The 17,290-nt window shown below is 37.8% G+C and overlaps 2 protein-coding genes across 3 annotated transcripts in view; both read right to left on the bottom strand.

The window, feature by feature from the left end:
- The window catches only part of LOC115434446 (ly6/PLAUR domain-containing protein 6-like), a 1,359,089-nt gene that overhangs the window by 113,532 nt on the left and 1,228,267 nt on the right, over window positions 1-17,290 (bottom strand).
- Window positions 1-17,290, bottom strand: part of zranb3 (zinc finger, RAN-binding domain containing 3) — a 133,194-nt gene that overhangs the window by 82,618 nt on the left and 33,286 nt on the right. For all 3 annotated transcript variants that reach the window (XM_030156289.1, XM_030156282.1, XM_030156297.1), the window contains 5 exons: window positions 13,443-13,562; window positions 8,722-8,841; window positions 6,988-7,167; window positions 4,448-4,621; window positions 3,262-3,688 (listed from right to left, as the gene is read on the bottom strand). In XM_030156289.1, the coding sequence (XP_030012149.1) occupies window positions 3,262-3,688; window positions 4,448-4,621; window positions 6,988-7,167; window positions 8,722-8,841; window positions 13,443-13,562 (1,021 nt within the window). The remainder of the gene's footprint in view (window positions 1-3,261; window positions 3,689-4,447; window positions 4,622-6,987; window positions 7,168-8,721; window positions 8,842-13,442; window positions 13,563-17,290) is intronic.

Here is a 17,290-nt window from a genome sequence, read left to right as displayed (position 1 = left end):
CTAAGATGACAACAAAAACAATGATGAGGCCGAAGATGATGATGATGCCTTCACAATTGCTCATGACCTATTGGCTGGTGAGCTAAAAAAAAAAAAAAAAAAAAAAGAATTAAATGATCTGCAAAGCTTATAAAACCATATTTTATTCACAATAGAACCAAATGCTGAAAAGGAGACAAATCAAGTAATTTTTTATTTAATGGTAGCTAGACATCTCCAGCTAAAGGAACATTCTTATGATTGGCTATAAAAGAAAAGGTTTGATATGTTCTCAGTATTCTAGTATGAATAAAATACAGGTTTATGAGATTCAACAATCATTGCATTGTGTTCCTATTTACATGGTATTGTAAATATGTAATAACACAACATTAATCTACCAGCACTTTTGTTGTTTCATTTCTAATTCATCTTATCAAAGTATGTAAGATTTAGCTCATTTTAACCCTGAAGCTTAATTTACAAAAAATGGTAGACAAGTGTAATCAAGTATTCAGACTCTTTTTGAATGATGTTCAAGAAAAATAACGTTATCATTCTTTGATGACAGCATCTTGAAGTTGAATATTCTCTGATTCTTCACTCCTCTATGATAATAAACTGGATGATATCTTGGAACATTTTTTTTTACTAATATCTAGGGATGCATTGATATATTAGAGGCAAATCGGCCAAAAAATGTTCTGATATTGCCTAAAATATATTATACGTTTTCACAGATGGCAATTTTTACCCTAAATTTGCAGGTTTGAATATTTGTTCGTTAAAAGATGAACGGATGAAAGACCATAAAATGTAATTATTTTTAAGTTCATTTTACTGGAATCTTAATTTCCTGAGGACTCTGTCCAAGGGATCAATATAGTTCTATCTAGTCTAATCTAATCTAATCTAATCTAATGAAGGTGTCTTTATTAACAAAAACAAGTAAAGCAAAAAGGAACCTCGGCCAAGAATTATGCAACCTGTGCATCTCTACCATTATCCATAATCTAACATGTACAGTAAGGTGGATTCTTTGCTGCTTTTAAAGGAGATACAGGCTCTGATTCAGGATATAATTTTGTACTTTCAGTAAATAAGATGCTCTTCAAGAGTTTTGTGGGATAATCTGCTGTCAAACTAGATTTCAAGATATTTATACAGGGTCTCTGAAGGTATTAAGAGACTAATCAATGCTTTGTAAGACTGAATTATGGCAAAATCATTCTTCATTTTCTGTTTTAAGCACTAAATAAAGGTACAATTAAGTAGTGTATGTGTGATCCTGTACAGATGTAGGTTTTAGAGGAAGTGCAGTATAAAAGTAAAAATTATAGTATGAACCTCAGTGGTTGGTTTAAAGCTCTGTAACATCAGAAATGTTGATTTTTAAACTAGAACAGCTGGATTCACTTTGACAAAAAGAACCAAAAGATGGTTTAATGAAATTACATAAAACATTTGCGTTGATTAAGACCTCATAGATTAAATTCTAGATTTAAAAGTTATAAAACTGAATTGAAGACATTTAAGAGCCGGAGACGCTGTAATAGTATTATAGTAGTCATAATGGAATAGTCAGAGAATGCAGAACTTCCTGTGTCAAAGCAGCGCTGACTAAAATAATCCTAAATATCACTGGTGCTCAACTGCAGAATTTTAGTGTTTTTTTTTGTTTTTTTTCCCCTTTTCTAAGTCGACTCTGAGACATTCTGATGCATCTCAGACATTTAAAGAGCATGGACCTGCAGCCTGCCAGGTCATAACGACTTCCCTCCCCTCTCTTTTGCTAGATACAATCATAGGCTGTCAGAGATATCAGCTAGAGCCAGCTCAACTTTTCCCAACTTTGTGCGAGACGTTTGCAGCTATGGTAGGCGCCTGTTCTCTCTCTCTCTCTCAGCTTGACAGGTGAGAATTATACTGTGTCCTTGTCATCTTCTGGGAGAGAGAGAGCGAGACAGACAATATTCTCCGAGCAGAGCTATTTCAGACTCTGGCGAGCCTGCCTCCATCTTTTGCTATCATGCATCTCCATCTGGTGAAGTCTGTAATACTGTTCAAAAGTATTATGTCAACAGACTGTTACGATTGATATTGACAGCGAGGAAAATAAAGCAATGAATGGATATAAGCTTCAGGTGCTTCATTTCAAGCAGGAGCTGATGGAACAATGCCATTTTTCTAAAAGAAACCCAGTTTGTTTTGCAATCAGTGGATTAGATTGAATGGGGCTTGCTACCAAACACCAGTACATTTATGAATGGTCTTGATACTATCCACAGCTTTTATATATACATTCACATTAAATTAATAGACAGTTTCAAGTTAAGTTATCATGCTGTAAACCTACTTTAAGTGAAAAAATACAAAGGTTCTGCAACATTAAACTACAGAGTTGAAACAGACAACTTTATATAAAACACTTAATGTTTATATTTTTATGATAGATAACTTCTTTGTGTGTGTAAAAAGCTAAGATGAGGATTTGAAAAACCTATCTGAAGTGCAATGTGTAATGTAAGATTCCTCTCACATACAGAAGAACAGATTGGATATCATGTGTTTCTATGGAACCTGATGGAGAACCTTCATTTATTGCTGTATGAACATTAACAGAATGGATGAATAAGTAGACATCTCATGAGAAACAAAACAAAACAAAACAAAAAAAAACCTTGCAATTTCCCATTTTTTCGACACTTGCTAATATTCCTTCTGCTCTTTCACCACAGCATGAGCACACTCACAGCATGATGTATTCCAAGCATCCGGTGTTGTGACTTCGTGCGCTGGCCATAAACAATAGCCAATTAAAGGGTTCCGCCTGTCAATAATCACACTATACTTCCAATCACAATTATTAATTGTTTATATAATCAAAATGAATCGTAAATAATATGTTTGTTTTTTTTGGTTTTTTTCCATTGAGTGCAATTAATTTTTTAATTGTCATTAATGACATTTATGCCATTTATGACCTTAATTTTAATATTTAATGACTTTTAATGCTTTTTAATGACCTGTAGAAACGCTGAAAACCCTGACTTTGCATCAAGAGTTATAAATCAGAAGGACTTCTATGATTTTAAAATACACATGATCCTTTAAAATCATGATCCTATCTGTTATTTTGTTCTTAACCCTCAAAGACCTAAACAGAGGATGATATTATAATAAATGATGAAAAATCACTTGGGGGAGGTTAGATGGACACAAAATGCATTTGGAAGTTGCTATAAAAATAGTTAGAGGTAGAGGTTAGAAGTCTTGACTCACCAGAAGAAGAGCGAGAGAATTCACACATCTCACAGTAAGGCAACAGGCTGCTGTTAGAGTAGGTGCAGGCCCCACAGTTCCACGTCTTAGCTACAGGGCCGCTCGCTGAAAGTCTCCGTGGATTCGTGAAGGAGACGAAAGCGCCGGGGCTGCAAGAGCTCATCCCCCCAACTGTCGCCCTCCGCTTCCCACCAAATCGAGACTTGGGACTCGAGCTGGCCTGTGGGGTCCGCAGCCTCTTCTGCTGCGGAAGGAAATCCTGATCCGGTGTGACACTGGTTTGACACTTATCTGTGGTGTCTGACTTCAGTCCTCTGTCATCAGCTGGAGAGGTAGTGTCTTCATCTTCTGTTCGCCTTCTCTTCCTCTCCTTGGTGGCATTCGGGGAGAAGAAAGATCGGATGTCGTGCTGCTTGTCTCTCTCAAACTAAGGAAACACAGAATAGAATAGAATAGAATCTTTATTTGTCACATGACATTGACAAGACAATGACAGTGAAATGGGAGCTGCGACAGGCCCTGATTGTGCAAAAACAGATATTAAATAAAATTAAAATAAAAAAATGGCATTTCAAAATATGCAATCCAATATACAATATACAAGAAAACAATGTACATCACCCAGTTAAAGCTAGAACTTGTTACTGTATCAGAAAATAGTTTTAGTGTGTATGAATTTGTGTATGTGTGAGGGGTGGGATGTTATGTGGGGGGTACAGAGTAAGCATTAGTTAGCACAGTTAGCAGTTATGACATGAATATTAGGCTTCAAATCACATGTAAATCATACATTAGAATCTATATCAGAAAGCTAACAAATTTCCCTTTAGTCAGCCGTGTCATAGAGAAATTCTTTTAGATTCTGATACCACACAAACCACAATAATCTGCACAAATTTCTATCAACCACAGAAAAGAATAATGAAACCACCTGCTGACTGGTAATGATTGGCCTCAGTTGTCTGAGACACAAAAGCAGCCTTTTCAGGTCTTGAAAAATCAAATAAAAGAAATAACTACTTTAAACACCTGCTGTTCAATATGAAACACAAAATCGGGTACAGCTTTCAGTAGGCCAGACGTTAACCTTCATAATCCTTCTTTCAGGAAATGTAATACGTTCCACAACTAAATAAAAATCATTGAAAAATTCTACTACCATTGCTGATTCCTCCCTGTGACTTACATGAGTGAAAAACACATCATCTTTGACATTTCCTGTGCTCCCCTCCAGCGGCAGCACCATCTCACTTGGCGTCCAAGCGTTGGCAAAGTTGAGGAACTCCCATTTATCCTTGTCACCTTCATCGGCCTTCAAGTATTCTCTCCTCCCATTGAGAGACCTGCCAGTCACTGTTTCCTGGAGAACGCAAGACATTCAGGCCTGCTGTAGAATATATTATAGATGGAGTATATATATTTTTTTACATTCTCTTGGGTTATGTTCACACTGTTGGCAAAAGTGTCCCATATCTGATCTTTTCACTCAGTTCAGTTTTGTTTATGACAGTGTGAACAGCGCAAATCATATGTAATTGGTCCCCTCATTTCTGATCTGGGTCAATACTATATATGGTCCTGAATCAGATACAGGGCTGAATCAGGTCAAAATTCATGTAACTATCACATGACTTTAAAATGGAGATTCATGACAACCCTGCACTGGATGGAGTCACTCACTCCCTTTGAATGCAACATTCATATGAATGTGGCAATAAAACAAATCCAAATCATCACATAAATGACAATGGATATTAATAATACTAATAGATTTTAGTATAAAAGTAAAGCAGTGGTTCCCAACCTGTTTTCGCTCATGACCCCATTTTAACATCTCAAATTTCTGGTGACCCCAGACATTCAAAATGGAGACTTTTTTTTTTTTTCTAAAATTAATTTGTTTTTGATCATGTAATAGTTTGCTATACTATGTTGCAAATAAACATATTTTTTGAATGACATTTAGGCTATATAATGTATATAATGCACCTTTTTGGTGTCTGCTTCTCAGTTTCTCTTGGAGATGTCTTAGTGGTACCAGGCGGGCAAAGAAATCTTTCCATTCTCTGTTCGGTCCAGTTTTCTGACTGCGACTGTGTCCAGGCAGGTTGAAGTGTAGTAATGCACATGGTCACATGATCGGGTCAATCAAAATATGCCCTCTCAGATATTATATCCTGCATTTTATCTGAACTTGATTTTTATTAGGAAAAGTGTGTGGTGTTTTAATTATAATGAACTATATGTTGAATTATTAAAAATATTTTTATTAGTAATTTTTTTTAAACAATTACTAGAAATTTCAGGTGATCCAATTTGAATTTCAGGTGACCCCACATGGGGTCGCGACCCCAAGGTTGAAAAATAGGACCAATGGCCCTGTAGCTTACCGGCCAAATTAAAAGCTTTGGGAAATGTATCCAGATGCCATTTATTATCACCCAGGTATGTGTATTTATTATATTACAGAAATAGCCCATGTTTTGGTCATATTCCAATCAGATCTGTAAAAAATTTAAATTTCAACTTGATATCATTGATATTTACTGATTTATTGTATGAATCCACTTCCTATCTCTTATAATGGGAATTTTTTTCAAAGTCGCACCAAATCCAGAATCACATCTGGATCCAAATAATTTCAATACCTTGTGTTGACATCATCATAAAGAAGCTGTATAGCAAGTTTGAAGTCAATCAGAAGTGTAAATTTTTTCCCCATAAGAGCCCATGTTAAATTTTCCGTAACTTCCCGGATCCAAAAGAAGATCCTGATCAGCATGTGGCCATTATGTTTATACCAAGTTTGAAGTCAATCGGAATTGTAGTTTCGGAGATGAAGACGATTGAAAGTTTTGTAACGGACGACAGACGCCACCGCCGCCGGACGCCACATGACGACAATAGCTTATGGCCTCTCGGCCGGTAAGCTAAAAACCACTGAAGTGTTGAATGTATACTATTTTTACTGTGTGTATTACAGCTTATAATGAAGAGAATGGTATGAACATTTCCAACTCCTTTGTGTCTTTGTTCAGTACTGTGACCAGATCACACCAGATTATTGGCCACAATAAAAAAAAATGAAATAAATAATATGAGTAGCCAAACAAAAAAATCTGATATTACAGTAAATCGGGACTGAACACTAAGTCTGGCAGTGTGAACACAGACTCATTCTGCTTTATTCTGCTTTACCATTCCCTTTGTGTTGCTTATATGAATCTACTTGTATAATACAATTTGTATATTATATATTTGTATGAGAATGTACTTGTATATCAATGTATTTTTCTGCGTTGATTCAGGTTGCATGGAGAACTTATACCTCAATGGGATGTCCATGGTTCAATAAAATAGAATAATTGTACTTTAATTTATCATCTTTATACCCATTTTATGATTGTACCCCAACATTCTCCTGTCACATACAAAACAGCTTTTATTGGTACATGTATAATCTGACGTCGCCTTGCAAGCATTTAAGAGTTGGCCTATTACAGTTTAAAAAGAATTATGAACCTTCAAAATTCCATATATGTAGATAAAATAGTTTTCAAAGTAAAAAGTAAAAGTAAAACAAGATACGTGGTTGTAATAATAATAAGTAGAACAGTTTTGGTGAGAACACATTCATTTAGCTGATAATTAATTAAGTGTATGTGTTTGCTCAGGGATTTATTATGAGTACCAACACATTCTCTGAAATAAGGTCACCCGCGGTACCTTCCTGTTGAGCATGGACCACATGACGGTGTCGAAGGTGCCCTTGGCAATGAGGTAGTGCACGTTAACAGAGCAAGTCTGCCCGATCCGATGGGCACGATCCTCAGCCTGCTTAATGTGGCCGGGGTTCCAGTACAGCTCGGCGAACACCACGTGGCTTGCAGCGGTGAAGGTCAAACCCTAGAGAGGACAGGAACACAACCACATCCGCTAATAAATGTCTAATCAGGAGAAATATGTCTCATTCAGTCAAATGGAGCTAATTTCTAATGAAGTCAATGTGCTTTAATCCTTTTTAATAACAGAATATTAGGAGCTAATTGCCATTTAAGTGCTTCAAGCATCTACTTTCTATAGTTAGAATGCATAATTGTTTCAGCATGTTTGGTTATTCAGAGTAATTGATGTTAATGGGTTTACCAAGCTTAATAAAAATGTTAAATCAGTTTTTGCCATTCATTTGTACATCACAAAACCTTTTAAAATGCTCCTATCGACTTCCATTAAGTCTGTTTGATGTACGGCATCAATACAGGTCTTTGCATTTACTTAAAATGCAGGCAGGTTTAAGGTGTTGCTGTGTTGTGTCCACAGGGTTCCTACACATTTGAAATTTTCAAATGCATTACCTTTTTCAGACCTGAATTTCCAAATGTCGTGGTAAAAAAATTCCAACCAGCCAACCAGTCTTTATATTTGGGATTTATGTGCCAGTCATCAGAGAATTTACATCTACCCATTATGAGTTCTGCCAATGATCAAACAAAGCATGCTGAATAGCTCGGTCACAAACACTGTGTGGACATCACCTGTCTGTCAAAGGAGCAGTGAAACTTGACGACACCTGGGCGGGCCTTAAAATGAGTTGGAGGAGAATAAGAGCAGAAGGCTGGGCATTCAACTTGTCAATCTGCCCAATTCTCTGTTAAAGCAACACAAAACTGGAACTCACTTCCCACCCACATTAAAGATACACATACATACTCCACTTCTAAAGCCAAATTAAAAACATGGTTTGCAGATAACGACACCTGTACACACTAACCTATGGCTCTGTGTTATTTGTGTCATGATCATGGATGCTGTCTGTCCATATGTGATGTCTCTTTACATCCCTGTCTGTGATTATGTGCTGATGTATTGTGTGTGATTATACTGTATTTTATGAGCTGCTTTTGTAAGTTTGGATTATATGTGCTGTCTCTTTATGATTATACTGATGTTTCAGTGTTCTCTTTTATCTTTTTTATCTTATTGATTTATCTTGTCTCTTAGCTGTCATAACTCTCTCTTTTTAATTAATGTGCTGTAATACCATGTTTTTTTAGGGTGCCTATTGTCATCAGCCCGGGGACTACAGCAGGATACTTGCCATGTGGGCTAAAGCTGCCCCTTTTTTCTTTTATTGATACAGTTAATTAATTGGGATTGTCCACGATACAATAAACTAAAAAAAAAAAGTTTTCTGGAAGAAGTAACCTACTGTATGTGCTCTCACACAAATATTTTAGCTAAAAAAACTGATCAATCCATTTGTTTTATTAGATATTCATAATTTTATGTTTTAGAGAATAATAGTCTTGGAAACATGAATACTTTTCCATACATTTGTTTCCATTTTTCATACTTTCCAGACCTGGAAATTTATAAAATTAAATTCCATACTTTTCCATACTTTCCATACTTGCGTAGGATCCCTGTGTCCAGCAGTGTTTGTATGCACCATGTGTGTACCTGACCAGCTGCCTGGATGCTGAGGATGGCGACACGGGTTTCAGGCTCGTTCTGAAATTTGTGAACCAGCTGGATCCGCTCCGAGGATGGAACGCTACCATCGATACGAATATAACCAACCTGTTAGAATAGAAAGCAGCATATTTACTTTTTTTCCGTTTACTTTAACCTTTATGTATTAGTGGAAGAACTGTGCATAGAAATGGAGATTTTGTAAATGTGGCTGTTTTCCATCCCTTTGAATTGAGTTAGTTTGTGATGGGCAGTTTTGTCCGCCTCCTGAAAGCGGCGACAGATTTGTGCTGGAACACTAAAGGAAGGGAACATTTCATTAACCTGTCTTCTAAATATATTTTCAATGACAGAGGTGTGAAGGGCACTGCACACAAACCAGGAACATTATTAGACAAAAAAGCTTATTTGAAAGGGAACAGAGAACAGGGACAGTAGCAGAATATTTTGTAACATTTTATGACACCAAACAAAGAAAGCAATGTGTGTGTTCATTAAACCTGAACTTGAACTTGACATTCACTGGACCGCTAATGCACTGAGGGCTACTGCACTCTTGATTCAGGTCCACTGGTCCTGCAGAGCTGCTCTGTGGCCAACAGTAGGAGAGTGTATTTTTGCTGTTCAGCTCCCACATGTGAATGTAACAGCAAGTGCATGAATATGAAACAGAATCTTGCTGGGAAAGAACATAGTGGACTGTTCGACTTTTCTAGGATGAATAAAGGTCAAATAGACGTACTCAGCGAGTGGAACGGAACATCCATAAAGGCCAAAAAAACATCCCAAAATCAAATCTGGATCACAGATTTGATTTTCTTTGCCTTTACTGTTTAGTAGTTTTCAACATTTGCAACTTTATTCACTTCCTCCACTTTGACACCAGGTGAGAAATGGTGCCACGTGGAGCATAAAAACAGCGATAATGTCATATGACTGGAGTGTAATCACTTGTTTCTGAGCTGCTCATCACTCGTGCTGCTGTCGTTCCTTTTTTTAGTGCATCTCTGTTAATTGGTGAGTGCGAACAAATGCACCAAGAGTGAACGTCTCACGGAAAAATGTGTTATCACACGTCGTACCGCTGCATTACATTCCGCCAACACCTTCCCGACCCCTGCGACATACACACGAAGACGCACATGCACACAGGCGAACACACACATTTGAACTCTTTCACAGGTTGGCGGTGCCGAGCTAAGAGATATCATTTGCTTGTGATGACTTGTGAAATGCGCCTTGGGAGATTAGTTGTGGAAGTAAAGTTTACTTTCTGAAGAAAAGCAGACTTTTCTTTGAGAATGAGATCAGAGAAGTGCTTTAATCTTCGAATTAAGAACCATATATTTCTTATTAATTATCCACATTTACCCACAATATACACCTGAATTTAGCATTATAATATCCAAGGTAGGAAAAATCTATAGCATGACTCATAAGATTTGCAAAAGTCCAACAGTTGCACAAAGTTCTACTCTGTCAAGGTTAATCAGTCATGGCAGGTATTAGATTTATCAACACAGCAGGACTATCAGCAAACAGAAATTTAAGTGCTGGGCCAATTACCTCAGCTTACCCAGAAAGGAGAAGTGAAATATGCATAAATACTGCACATTTAGTATTTTCAGGCTAACTTTAATGGGCAATTTGGGTCTCAGTAGATGGAAAGAAACTTAAAAACAAATAAATATAACTAAAAGAAAGGAACATTTGTACCAAAATGAAATATCAAACATACAGTACTCCCTTTTGTTTCAAATAACACTAATTTTCCCCTTTTCAGATCCTAGGAAACCCAACAGAATGTTTAAAAAATGCACGGTTATTGGTGCTCACTGTATGAGAAAAAAGATGGTGTTGTGACTGATGGTAGCTGACGCAGGTGCTGAAATCATGGAGAGAATAGAACAGAAAATGAATGACTGAGCGACATGATGTCAGGGTGAAATACTGCGTTTTGTTCTTCTTTTGTATTTTCTTAAACATGAAATATGAAGGACTTCACTTGCATGGGAGATAATACTTCTATGTGTTGACACTTTGAACAATGAGCATTTTTTCTAATAATTGTAATTGTTTTTCATGACTTATATTTTTCCCTGAGCTCTAGAGGAAGCTGCAAAATTGGAGCTCGGCCCATTTGAAACCGAAATATCTCTGTAAACGGAAAAGAAATGCTGCCCCGGAGCACTGTTTCAACCGAGGTGAATAAGTGATGTTTTGTGCAGTTCAATGCCACCTCAGCCTCTACCTGTGTCTTTTGCAAGGAAAAAGCTGCTGTTCTTGAGGAATACAATCTCAAGAGGCATTACTCGCACAGACCAGTATGATAGCTGTGAAGAAAGCAAAGGAAAAAGACAAATTGCTCAGTGTGTATAATGGAAATGTTGGGTTTTTTTTCTCCTTGTTCAAGCAAAGCAGTCCTTCATAGTCAAGAAAACAGGTCAGTAGCGGACAGTGTTTGAGCTTGACACTGCTCTTATGAAATGTGTTTGCTGGACGGTTCTTGGAGCCTATAGCCTTATTGTACATGCTGTAATTTCATATGGACACGGCACAAATGTTTCACGTTTACAGAGATTTTATCTGTCCATTTTTTTTATGTTGTGCAGCATATTATTAATCATTTAATATACTGTATATAAATATACATACATGTATATATATACTTTTACTATTTACTTTTATTAATTAGGATTTAATGTACTGTTCTTTCTCTTAAGTGTATTTTTCTTCTATTATTTAAATAATTTTTCTTATTGCATACTGCACACTAAATTGACTGAATTGATTGCATTGTGTGGGACATAAACTTGTCTTGTGCCTTAGCTAGATGAACTGCAGACAAAACCTGATTCAAAAATAGTTTTCTTAATCAATACTATGCATTTTACCAAAAAAAACCCCAGCACTTGCATGGTAGTTATTGTACATTAATTGTTAAAAGCGAAGTCTCAAATGCTTTTGCACAAGATCTGAACAGGTTTGTCACAGAGCTACTTTTATGACAAAATCAGAACATTTGAACATTATGATGAACCTAGTTAACGTCTCTCTGGTGTGTTTATTTCCTTCACAGTGGCTGCTGATTGGCACACACTTGCTGTTATAAATACAGAGAACTGCTGCAAATCTACTACCTAATACTAACCTTGTCTATCTATCTAATACTAATCTTGCAATATAGGTATTTGTCTCATTGAATTCATTGCTTCAGTTCACTGAACGGAGTATGTATGTATATATGTATGTATGTGTACACACACACACACACACACACACACACACACTCTTCATACAGTGGTTTAATACCTGCCAAAGATCTATGACACAATCTTTGTCTATAATAAATAGATCCTTGATAGCTGACAGTCAATCTTCCCTTTCAATAGGTGCATATACTGTATAATTGCACCCCTTTAATGAGCAGTGTATTGTATTCCGAGATGCTACAGAAGAAGGGATGAAAATATACCTATCACTATTATTACATAATTGCCTAATTTGAACTAACTACACTTATTTTACATAATGGCAATATTCATCTCCATTCAGCTTTATAAAACAGCTTTATTGGAACTAACACAATTTCCACATTATTTTCCAATGTTTTAGATTTGACTGGTGGTTTTTTAATGATGTCATCCTGTTGTGCTTGCTTCGTCCTGAAACACTTCACTTCTGTTGGTCACCAGTGTTCATTTCATTCACAAATAGGGTTTATGGAATGATCCAGACACAAGGAGTTGCGAGGAGTTTTGTTATAGAAGGTATTGCATGACTCCTCCTTGGCCCCAAATCATCCCCTCATTCATCTAGAAGTTCTAAAATTGCTGGGCAGCGGCACTGGATTCATTTTAGAGGTCAGACACACATAATTTTGTCACACTGTAGTCTAATGTCGGTGCGTATTTCTAATCATAATCATCAGATCAAGTGGAAAAGTAGCCTTTACAAAAGTCCCGTAAAGTGTGTGCATGTGTGTGTGGGGGGGCACACGTCTCAATAATTTTTTCTTCTGTCATTGCAAAAATGTTCACACGAGGGTGAAAATGTGTTCTCTGCGTCTTGTTTCATCGTTTCAATGTCTTCTTCTTGTGACAATAACCATTTCCATGTGTGCGCAATTTCGCATACAAACCATTTGCACCTCCCTTTGAGACGTGTTAAATATAGACGCAGCTTCTATGAGTAAAATTGTGTGTGCTATATTAATATAGTTACATTTTCTCCTCCCATCACATGCACAATTGCGTGTAAATACCCTGTATTACATATTCATTGTGGCAAACGTACTAACTGGATGCAGACGTGTTGTTTTGCACCTTAGAAAGTAAATCAGTTTGTACATTTTTTCGCTTGTGCAATGAGTTTGCACACCTTTTAATACATGCAAACCTTTAGTAGATCTGGCCTTATGAGTATAAATAAACTATGATGACGCTTATAACGTAACTCACTATTTAATATTTGTATGAGTTATTTGTTAACTCAAATGTCATTGCTGTGTTAACCAGTGAAAAAAGAATATCAGCTCATTTCTGCTCCTGTAAATGCTTTTAACATAGGTAAGTGGTCTGTTTTGAATGGTAACTAGCTCCTGAATGATAAGATATTGATGAAATCCTACAGGCACCACCTAAATCTCCTTTAAAGTGTTTTAATGTGTTTTAAGGAGCTCTAGTTGTTCACAGTGTGCCCAAAGTTACCTTGGCCTCGATGACGGCCTCCGTGCAGGCCTGCAGCATGGTGAGGTGGTGAGCGAACACTAGAAACTTCAGCTGCTCTGCCTCCAGCATCATCTTAATGTAGTCCTTCACAGCTCCCGCCTGGCCACAGATACAGAAATAGACACAGATGAAAGAGAGCTACTGAATCCATCACTACGCTGGTGGACCACACACAGAGGAATCGGCTAGATCAGTGAAGAAGTCAATTAATCACCGCGGCATCCTTTCTGTGTGATCGATTCTCTATTGAATGCCAGGGATCCAGACTTTAAAAGGAGAAAGCAAACAGAGCGACTGGGGTGCATTTGTCAGCTCATAGATGGTGAGAGCAAATCAATAACTCACAACTTGGAGATATGATTAGTGTGTGCATTCTTTCTTCTTGGGTTTTGCTTTTAAACAACAACAGGCGTGCAAATTGACCCTCTGATTCATAATCAACAAGATTCGTTGTGAAAGTCAACCTATAATAAATTGTTTTTTTGTACAAATGTCCAATTTTCAGATAATATTTCATGTCATTTTATTTTATTTTGTTCATCCCCAAACACATGGTATGGAGCACAAACACCATGTCATAACAGAAAAAAGAACACTATACATTCAACAATAACAACATTCATTGAAAAAGAGGTAAAACCCTTTTCAGAAAGCCACCCAATTTATGTACTGTCTTTGGTTGTTTGGACTGAAGAAGTATTATAAATTTACAGATTGATGGATGCTGTGAGTAGTATTTTGGCAAATACATTTGCCTAAATTCAACAACCTGTGCATTAGTACATTCAAATAAAACATGGAATTCATCTCCCACACAACCATTACAACATAAATGACAGACTCTCAGACTTCTTTCCAAACCTTTGTATCTTCCAGTGACTTCAGGGATCCTTGTGAGGTTAGATTGGCGCATTTTAATGTTTTTGTATTATTTTCTGTATCCTCTGTATAATCTATAAGGCTCTAAGTTTGGTCTGACTGGCCTAATGTGTTACCTGACTGACATACTCTACAAGTAAATTAAGGACATTTTCTGAGTTTTTCAGCTTTTGCAAACATCCCAAAAGAGAGCTATTAGGCAGGTTACCTGTCAAAGTGACAGCTACAGTCCACAATTACTGCAAAAAGTAAAAAGTTCAGTTTCTCAACTATTTTATTCTGGAGTTATTTGCTTGGTGTTTCCTTATGTAACCCTGTTTTTATTCATTCCTATTTTTTTTTACCTGTTAGTCTTGTTTTATTTATGAAGTCAAATGGCAACAATGTTTTAAAAAACATCACAGTTAAATTCACCAGCATCTTGCTTGTTTCTGCTGAAGCCTCCGACCTTGATTGACAGTGTGAAGCTAACAATCTAAAAAAGCGAGCAGCAGAACTGCGAGTGAGTTAACTGTACCCTGCAGGTATCCGTATCTATCATTTCACCGTGCGCCGCTGCCCAGCGATCACACTGTGATGGCTATGCCCGTTCCCGCCACCTTCTGCAAAGCTGGAGTGGATGTGCTGTATGAGCGTGTCATTGAGCATCCGGGCTCGGCTCATTTCAGAGCCCCAGGCCAAAAAGCATCCAAGAATAGAACCAACTAGTGAGAAATACTGAGGTTTGATTTGAGTCAAACAGAGCCCTTACTAGACGGTTTTGGAGACAGGCCTTTCTCAGCAGTGTGAATCCCACCCTGATAATCTCCACACCTCCTGCAACCTGACAACCTCTGCAGCCATCACACCTGCTCTGGTGGGAGAACCTCTGCTTTGCCTTGCTGATAATTAGCCGATGCGCCTGATAATGAATCTCTCCGCCAGGCCTGCCGACCCTGTTCTGATCTGGGGGGTCCTCATTACTGACGGCTTGGCTTCGCCGGCTTCCTTCCGCTGAGTTTAATTAGTGCACAAACTTCTCGGCTGTCTGAAGCGGCCCGTTAGCTTGCTTTAAAGTCCAGCATCAGAGCTGTCCTCTCTGGGTAATTGGGAGCAGATGCTTGGCGGGTAAAGCAATAAAAATAACCCAAAGGCATTTGGCAGCTCAGTCGCCAGGCGGACTGGCAGGCAGGCAGGGGCCACGATGCTCGTCAGAGTGACATAGATGTGCAAATCTATCATACCATCCCACCCCTCCCAGTGATCCGAAAAAAGAAGAAAGGACATGTTTTTTTTCTGAAAGAAGGAAAGTGTGTCTGAATCTAAAAACCAATAGGAGAGGAAATGAGACTGGGTCGGCAGTATCGGCTTTGAGGTGGGCGAGTGGGCGGGGGGGCTTTGTAATGAAAGAAGGTCCAGTGTTAGGCTAAACTGAGCAGAAATCCAATCAGCAAACAACGCCAAGCGCAGAAAAGATCCAAGCTTGGAGGCAGGTTGAGCGAGTAGCGTGTCAATGATTGCATTCTACGGTTATCTCCGGTCTTCGTTAACCTCGGGGCCATGCTCCTCATGGTGGAGGGCTGAGGGCTAATTGAGAGGAGGATCGGCTCTCGAACATGGCAGATGATTGGAGAGGGTTACTATATTTGGTGGAGATGTTTACTCAACTATAAATACAAGCTACTGGGAAACTTTCCACTCCTGCTTCATTGATACCACTGAGACTAGAAACTGATCAGACATCAAAAACCACAACTTTCTGTCACACACATTTCCTCAGACAAACAGAAAATATAAATACTTGTTAGATTCTAAACACCAGTGACCCCAGCCTTCTTCATAATGTATGTATCCAGCCACCTTCTCACATTGCTTATTTTTCTCTCATTAAAAAAAAAAAAAAAAATCACTTCAAACTCAGAGCCAACTGAGTTTCCATAGCAACAACATCACAGAGATGCTATTTTAGTGCAGTGTGTAACTTTGAGATAAGGTGTAATCATGCCAGGCTGGACGCAACTAAATAATACCTCAGTTATAACTCCCTACTTTGTCTAAGTGCTTTCACTGGCGACCATTAGGCTCTGTTACCATGGCGATGCTTTCCCATGAGATCTCACTGAGTGGTTTGGCCAAGCGCTCTGAACATGATGCTGTACCATCAATTCACCATTTCCTGAGACATTAAAAATGAATAAAAATTACATTCTTTAACCATTTTTAAGCTATTTAAAAGCTAGTGGATAACAGATTTAGCCTGAGTTTAAACTGCCAGCTTTCAGAGGTTAAAAACTTAAAAAGTGAATGAAAATCGGGTCCTCTAGCATATATCCAAAAGCTCTGTTGATTATGCAAGCCATAACTACAACATAAGGTGAAGGAGCATGTTTCAACACAATTAGTTTGACTTTGTTTTCTTGACTTCAGATTAGACTGATACATCTGCTCCATATTTAATTAACTGCTTCCTTTACTAGCTTTGAAAAGGAAAAATTTAAAATAAGGATATCGTTGCCAAAATCTGCTATAAACTGTCATCTGTCAACACCGAACACAGTGCCACATAAAACTCAATCATTCAACTTTAGACGTTCCTCATACTGCAGTGCCTCTGCATCCCGCAGGGGAAGGCCACACCACAGTTTTAGAATCACTGGCCTAGATGAATGTAAAGTACATGCTGGTCAAATAACAACTTAGGCTGCTTTTGAATAGTGCTGCTGAAAAGTTAGTGTTGCCTATTTGACTAAGACAGTAGAGTCAGTGGATGTCAGATAACGCTGGAGGCTCAATCCAGCTTGAGTGAGTTAAATGCTAATGTATTTAGCTGAAATATCACTGTAAGCCTATATAATTATCACACTAACATGACTTTCACAGAATATAAAAATGTTTTCTTACTTTTCATACACCCTTCGCAAATACAAGTGGGACTCTATGACCCCAAGCAGAGTAGTTCTTCCATGGTT

Source organism: Sphaeramia orbicularis, chromosome 2 (assembly GCF_902148855.1).
Source record: "Sphaeramia orbicularis chromosome 2, fSphaOr1.1, whole genome shotgun sequence".
NCBI lineage: Eukaryota > Metazoa > Chordata > Actinopteri > Kurtiformes > Apogonidae > Sphaeramia > Sphaeramia orbicularis.
The sequence above is the reverse complement of the archived record's forward strand: the minus strand, read 5'-3'. Positions and strand labels throughout refer to the sequence as shown.